Source organism: Xiphias gladius, chromosome 7 (genome assembly GCF_016859285.1).
Source record: "Xiphias gladius isolate SHS-SW01 ecotype Sanya breed wild chromosome 7, ASM1685928v1, whole genome shotgun sequence".
Classification (NCBI taxonomy): Eukaryota; Metazoa; Chordata; class Actinopteri; order Istiophoriformes; family Xiphiidae; genus Xiphias; species Xiphias gladius.
The window spans coordinates 11,550,889-11,558,886 of record NC_053406.1 but is presented as its reverse complement, the minus strand read 5'-3'; the positions used below and the strand labels follow the sequence as shown (position 1 = coordinate 11,558,886).

The following is a 7,998-nucleotide window of genomic DNA, read 5'->3' as shown; positions in this document are numbered from 1 at the left end:
GTGAGCGTGTATCAGAGTGTCTATGTGGAAGTGTTTATTTAGATGTGTGTGTGGTTTGTCTACATCTTTGCCTGCATGATCAGCCATATCACAAGTATGCGAGGATGAATAAATGTGCCTGCATGTGTGCGTGTGTCTGCATGCATGAGTGCAAATGTTCAATGATACATGTAGTGTGTGTGTGTGTGTGTGTGTGTGTGTGTGTGTGTGTGTGTGTTTCTGTGTGTGTGTGAGTTCTTCATGCAGTTTGTGTCGGAGGGCAACGTTACAGCGTCGGGCCGTGGGGCAATAAACCCTGGCAGAGGCTTGTAGGCGCCTGGTAAAAACATGTTCCGGGAGACCTTCTGCCGAGTTTGTCTTGTCGTCACTTCGTCCACAGTGGACTCCCCACTCAGCCTTCACAGCCGATGACGATCAGGTTGCGTCTTGGATTTCCAGCTGAACCACCCTCTAATCTCATGACAGTCGAGCGTGAACGGAACCGCTTCTCAGCTCTGTAAGGTCACCCCCTCGCAGGGAATTAGCACAACACATGTTTATGTGTCCCTCATTATCTAAATGTGTCTGAGGTTTGGAGTAATACGCAGAGTGACGGATGATACACTCTGAATCAAATACTGAGGTGACATTTTGTTATAATTATGAATGTACTGTGGTAATGTTTTGAGGAGACAAGCACCTCCCTGTTTTTCAGACTGATCCTGGCTGATCCCGGATAGGATGATGATATGGATAATATCTGTATCTTGAGATGAGCAACAAGATGACGGCATAACTGCTAACCCTCAGAATTCAGAGTCATCACTCCGAAGACTAATTTGTGAACAGAAAACATTATAGCACTGCAGATAGGGTGTAAAGAGGTATATCTCAAAATTGTTGTCATATAGCTCGAACATTTAATAAAAAAGAGCAGGAAGCATTGTCGGGATACACATTTAAAATGCATGAAGTTTTCTGTTCACAAAAGTATCACGTACGAAATCATTACAAGCCAAAATATCTCACAGAAAATATTAGAAATTGCCATCAGTATGAAGTTACATTTAAATATCAAAAAACATTATTGGCACTGTACTGACAATGCAGCTCTTTATGTGATTTATGAGTAAAACCAAAGAGACATGCTTGACATTACACAAAAATCTTCATTTAAGAATTGGGGGCACAAAATAAAGTAAAACACGGGTAAAATTAGTCATTTAAGTCAGGAATAAGATACCTGGGGCATTCCGGTAGCCTGGAGGTAAAGAGTCGCTGACCATGTAATTGCAGCATCCTTGGTCCAAGTCTGGCCAGGGCCTTTGTCACGTGTTATTTCTTCTCTCTCCCATCTTTTCCTCTCTCTGCTCGCTATCAAATAAGGGGGAAAAAATACCTAAAACAAATAAAAAATCTCCTTAGTGTCTCAAGTTAAAATGAAAGTCGTCACTGTCATCCATCTGGGGATCAAAAATCTAAATTCAAACAATAATTTTTAACAGCAATAGTACAAAGATCTCCCATTACCTGAGCCTTTGATTCAGTAAGACAGGAACTCCATATTGTATATGGATAAAAGAGCTAACTGACTGTAAAGGCTAAACAGATGTTGTTGTTTGTTGTTGCTATGTTGTAAGTTATTAACGTCTCTTACTTAGGTTGTGTAAAGCTTGTAAACACAGGGTGATTTGGGGGGTAATAAAGAGGGTTGGCATGCCTTGTTAATGCCAACAATTCTATGTTAACATGTTTGTTTAGTTGTTTTTTTTTGGAGGCAAAACTATTTGTACACAACAGTTTATCTCCCAGCATCCCCTTGTTAAAGCTGAATGAGTCATCCGGTGCTTGTAAATACCCGAGCAGCACAGCCAGGACAATGGGGATGATGAAGGTGCGCTGCAGGAGGTTGAATACACTACACGGGTGTCTGGCGGCACTTAGTGGTGAACGTGTGCTACTGAGAGGCTTCACATCAGTCTGCAGCACTGGGGTCGCAGGGCACTGTCCACTCATGCGAGCAGAAGGCATTCATGGCATTTATGTGACACTTCAGTCTTTCTAACAAATGTGGCACATTATTTCAAACACCGTTAATAATCCTGCTGCTATTCAGTGACATGCAACCATTATATGGCTTGTTTACAAACACATGTAAACATTTAGGCCTGCCAAAATGGCTGAGTGATGTAATGGAAACTATGAATGCACTGGGATCTGCTGTCTCACCAGGAATGGAGGGAAAAGTATGAAGCAGCAATTGTAGCACAATGTCAACGTGGGTTTCCATCTGGGCATAATACTGAAAACACAAACTGTGTCTTTTTTACCACTGAGACAGCACATGTCCCATCATGTTTGGCTGTGACAGCACTACATTTTGATCAAATTTTTTGTTATCTACACAAACGTCCAAGATGAATCCTCTTTAGTAAGAAAGCTGGTGTCAGAAAACGTTTTAAGCGCTTAAGTTTCCTGAGGGGCTTAATGCAGAATTGTAAGCAGGCATTACACCTCATTTGTGTATTTTGAACTATTCAAAAGGACTGCTGTTTGGTCCATCTCTGCATGTTAGTCAGATGATGAGACGCCCTACAGGATGATGCACATTCTGGATTTCCACGCAGTCTCACAGTCTTGTCCGTTCAGTTTGGGGTCGTTCAGGTGGTCAAACACTCCGCAGTCAATCATCTCCTTCTGCCACTGGATGGAAACTGCGCCCGTGCTGAACTCCTTAAAAAAATTCTCATCCTTGGCATCAAGCTCAATGTCCTGGACCTCAGAGGTCTCCATGAACTCGTCCGTGTCCTTGGCGTAGACCACGTTGGACTTTGGCACCCAGGGGGGCTCCATCAGCCCAGCCTCCAGACGATGGAAATTGATACTCTTGAAAAACATGTGGTTTCGTGGGTCGCCACCACTGATATTAGAAAGACACAATACAGTGGATGTTTAATGACGGGACTGAAATTGAAAGTTATGATATAAAGGCAGGGGGTAGGTGAAACAATTGAACTGGGCAATAAGTGTGTTCATGTATTACAAGTTGCATCAAAAAATTGATTTAATCATGATGTTCTGTATTAAATTAAATTCTCTTTAGGTGTCTGGTTGATTAAGTTAACAGAGTAATGATAATAACAGTTTCATTATACAGCAGTAAATTTAGGAATTACCAATGAAATAAGAGATAAAAATAGCAAGCAGGATCAACAAATATGTAATACTAACGTAAAGTAGAAATAATAGAATCCAGGTTATAAAAGAAAACCCAAGTTACAGCCACACAAATGTTTTCCCTCTTTTTGCCTGATTAGACGCCTTCTCAAGTGAGCTTCACTGGCATATCCCTCACTCTGCTGTTAGTTTAATAACTTTATTTGCTGCACCCCTTGGGGCCGTTCCCTGGTGACCTCATATAAATCCCAGCATACATCTGTCCAACTCAACCTGAGTAGAAGTGTAATAAGCCACAATAAATAAATACACACCTGTTATAGATGGTAAGTAGATAATATGTATAGACACTTAAAAGCCATTGTTGCCATACTCTAAGTTCGTTTTATGATGAACCTTCAGAGGTGTCAGAGAGGTCAGGAACCAAATCACCTCTGGAAGACTTCATCATTAATGGGTTGGCTCCAACAGTTAGAAAATCATCGCCTTTGGTTTTTAGTGCTGCTAAGTCTCCCTTGGCTGATGAGCAGTGTTAGAGACCTAGTAGTCTGAGACGCGACGGCAAAATAAAATACATGAAAAAAAAAACTGACACAAAGTCGGATTACTAAAAAAAATAAAAAGTCAACTGTATTTGGGATGTCAGTGGAGATGTGATGGTTGCTTGCACTTGTTTGAAGGCCCCTGTACACTGTGCGACTGAGACATACGTCGACCGTCACGAGAGAAACGCGGTAAAATCTGTGACTGATTTGGAGCTTTGGCGACCCAAGACATGCTACAGCAAAATTGATTTCTGACATTGTCAGAAATTAAGGATCAAATTCACACAGTGTGACCGATGCTACGTCCCACATCTACAAACCAACCAGCCAGTTCCCTGTCAGGAATGTAGTGCTTAAGCAGAGATCATCTGAAAGCTCATGTCTACTATCCCTAACCCCTGAATTTTGTTGTTTACGCCTGTAGGCTCTAACATTTTTGGCTTATGACTTAAAATTGAGGAAGGTCTACTTAGATTGTTATATTTAAATAATGTTGCAAGGCTTGAAGAACTGAAACTTGCCAGTAATTCACAAGAATAAAGAAAAGTCAGAGAGGTCAATAAATAAAGTGAGAAAATGTATGAAAACAACATTTTTGTGTAGCAGAAATACAGTATGTTTTGTCATCTTTCCTGTTCTTTTTTATCATCTCGTTACCCCTTACATTTATCCGGTGAACCCTTCAAGGTTCCCTGACCTCCAGGTTGGAGGCAAAGGAAGTTATATATTTTCTTGATGGAAGATTGGTTCCATGAAACCTACACCATAACCATATGTGACAGACTTATCTTTGAAAAGTTTTTACTCACCAACACCCGAGGCGATGCCCCACCTTCCTCTTGAGAAAGCTGCTGATAATGTCTTTGGTTGGAGCATCAAAGCATTTGTGCGCAAACTTGCAATCGTCTTCCAGAGTACGGCGAGTCACCTCCTCTATCTGCACCTTTTCTCTGAAGTCTTTAAAGGGCAAACGGGCAGCTACCATCTCATAGATGCTGCAGCCAAGAGCCCACCAGTCCACAGACGTGCGGTAATGTTCCTGCCTCAGAATCTCAGGAGCCATGTAGCCAGTCGTACCAGCCTGACAACACACAGAAGGGAGAAGGAGAGCGGGATGAGAGAGACAGAAGCCTTCTCCATACTTCACAGGTGTAACTACAACAATCATATTCAAGTCTGATTAAATTCTGGGGACTGGGGACAAAGCTGCACCCCCTTGCATATTTATTATGTTCAGTGTTACCTGCTTAGTAACTGTACAAAAATAACTAGGGAGGAACAGAGGGGCAGGTCAGAAAAGGGGGATAGTTATGTATTTTTTTCTTTTTGCTGAACAGAGTTGATTTTTTTAAGTGAAACATAAGGTTCATCTCCTGTCCCCCAGCCCAATAATTTCACTGCAGGCCCTAGGCTCTGTCTCTGTGAACCAGTGGTTCCCAATCTGGGGGTTCGGATCCCCACAAGGGTTCTCAAAAAAAAAATGGATTGGTCAAAAGATGATTAACAGTGTAGGAAAGCATCAAAAAACAACTTTCCACTATTTTGTCAGACCTTTGTCTAATCTTTGCTTTTTTTTCTTTTGAATTACTTCAGACCTCAAATAAAGTAAAGAAATGAGGAAGAAAATAATGATTTGGTTGAAGTAGTCACAACCAGTAGACTTATGCAACTGGTGATGAGGGGTCTCAGGCAGACATTGCATTATTTTGAGGGGTCACAACCCAGAAAGGTTGGGAAGCACTGCTGCAAACTGGAGCATAGTATAGACAACGAAAGAAATAAAAATTCAACAAAAAGTTACACACTACTGTACATATTGTGATGTACCTGGTCAATTAAAAGTAAAATAGATAAATTATATATATATATATATATATGTATTTATGTTGGAGCAGGACAGACATTTTTGAAACCAGTGTCCAGTGTTTAATTAACCTTTTCAAACTTCATCTTATTTATCTGCAACAGACTATCCTGACCAGCCTCAAGATAATGGAAAACAAAATTAAATAATGAAACATGGAGACACACACACAAGAATGCAATGAGAAATGGGGGGCTGACAACAAAACTTTGATACAGCAAATAATGCAGCTTTAACTTCCCTCCGTCAGGCTGGTCAGCTGACCAATTAGATGTTAATGTTCACCCTGTCCCATCTCAATTGGGTAAAGCCCTGCTGTGAATCTCCTGACTTATCTCCTTGGACAGACTCGTGGAAGCCATACCTGGTATTAGTAAAGCAAAGTTCAACCAGCTAACACTAAGAGGCTCGGGTCAGTCTTCCAAAAATGTTCTCCACCTGTGCAGCCTTCAACTGAGGATGGGGTCAGGCACCTTTTAATAACATTAATTTGGGTCACACATAGTTATTCTCTATTGTGTTGTCTGTCAGAGCAGGACTGAGAGCCATCATATCTATTCCTGATAAGCTACTTATAGTGCTGGGCAAACAAATGTGAACAGTATGATAAGGAGTTGATCCAAATGTGCAGAGCGCTGTAGGTTAATCTAGGGACAGGTCACCGCACAAACCTTCTGGCAGATCATTTTGCCCTTTGGCAGCTCCACAGCCAATCCGAGGTCGGACAGCCGACACTGTCCTTTACCATCCAGCAGTACGTTTTCTGGCTTCATATCCCGGTACACAATGTCCATAGAGTGCAGGTGGAGGATCCCAGTGGTCATCTGGGCTGCGTAGTAAACAACACGCTCCATACGGATACCCCGCTCCCCGAGCTCATAGATATGAAACCTGAGGTCTCCTCCATTCATGAGGTCCATGACCAGGCACAGGTGGGTCTTGTTGGCGTAAGCGTAAACCAGGTTTACGATGAAGAGGCTGTTGACCTTCTCCAGGATCTGTTTCTCCAGAAGAGCCAGCCTCTCGCCACCTTTCTTCTTCAGGCGCCTCTTGTCCAGCTTCTTGCAGGCGTACATTTGGCCTGTGTGTTTCACTTGCACTGCACACACCTGCCAGATTGAGCAACATGACTTTAGAATTTATAACAGTTTTATTCATTGGGAGTTCCTCTTTTAGTATCAGTTGTTACTTTGTACCCCTGAAATATGTTAATAGATCATAATACATATTAATACATAATATAACAGTAGCACAGTAGTGAGTCAGTGTAAATTTGCTAATATAAGCCAACATAAACCTCCATAAACTACTGGTCATACCAGACCAAATGAAGCTGTGGCAGAAAAACTCCTCAGGGTGATCAATGGTGCCTTTAATTGCTCATTAAACTTTATATTTGTAAGAGAAAGATTACCTTTTTCTTTCAAAACTTACATAGTATCACATTAACTCAGACATAAATTTACAACTTTATTCAGATGCTTCTGGTACCTACCTCACCAAAGCCACCTTTTCCTAAAGTCCTAAACTCATAAAAGTATTTGTCATTGATCTTCTGCTTCTCGTACTCCTTCCACTGCAAGAACCTATAAAAGAAGGGGCTTTTCAGGTAGTCAGAGAAAGGTTTCCCCTTCAGGAAGCCCCTTGTGGCTTCCCTTATTTGGTCCATCATCACCTCATCAAAGTTTTTTTCTGACAAATACTTGCATATCGCAGCATCCTCTCCTGTAAGGTAGGAGAGAAAACTCTTGGAATCGGGTTGACAGAACTTAGTCAAGATTGTCTGTTTGGCCCTGTCTCTGGTTTCATCATCAGCAAAGCTCCAGGCACTCAGCTCCTCCAGGAACTCAGAGGCGGCCACATACTGCGGGTTAGAAGACAGGAGAAACTGCTGGAACAACTTCCTTCCAATAGGCTGTTGCTCACACAGTGACTCATACTTCTTTCCTGTAGCCATCTGGGGAGCAGAGGACTTCTTTGGTTTGGGCAGCGTCAGGCTGAGCCGCCACTTTCTCAGCTCTTTGCGATCTATCTGCTGAGCCTTCAGGTAGGCTGTGTTGGCCACCAGGTTGTCCAGTACCACCAGGTCACCCATGTTGGATGCACTCTTTGGCATACCAGTAGGCAGCTGATAACGAAAGCACTAGAGTTCACTCATCTGCAGGTTCCAGGCACAAACTGAGTGCCCCAAGCACCTGCATCCTGATCAAAGAGTACCATGCCTCTTTGAGCATTGAAGGTACCACTGTTCTCGGGGATTTGTTGGTAGCTAAGTGTCTTTGCACGCTTATTCGTAGACGGCACTCAGGGAAAGCAACTTATGCAGTTTGAACTTAAGAGGCTTTGGGCTGGTCTATTTTTAGGAAATGCAAATGGCCTGTGTGCAGTAATTGGGCTGCCAGCATGACATGATGAGGTCCTGAGCTCAACAAG

At 42.3% G+C, this 7,998-nt stretch overlaps 1 protein-coding gene across 2 annotated transcripts; it reads right to left on the bottom strand.

The window, feature by feature from the left end:
* Positions 1 to 2,571: 2,571 nt before the first annotated feature.
* grk7b (G protein-coupled receptor kinase 7b) lies at positions 2,572 to 7,660 on the bottom strand. 2 transcript variants are annotated; one of them, XM_040129845.1, is made up of 5 exons: positions 7,061 to 7,660; positions 6,237 to 6,674; positions 4,517 to 4,782; positions 3,299 to 3,313; positions 2,572 to 2,899 (listed from the first exon to the last, which is right to left on the bottom strand). In XM_040129845.1, the coding sequence occupies exons 1-5, from the start codon at positions 7,658 to 7,660 to the stop codon at positions 2,572 to 2,574; spliced, it is 1,647 nt and encodes a 548-aa protein (XP_039985779.1). The 2 variants fall into 2 exon arrangements, with proteins under 2 accessions (XP_039985779.1, XP_039985777.1); XM_040129843.1 differs by lacking the exon at positions 3,299 to 3,313 and having other exon boundaries at positions 4,511 to 4,782.
* Between the last annotated feature and the right edge of the window lie 338 nt (positions 7,661 to 7,998).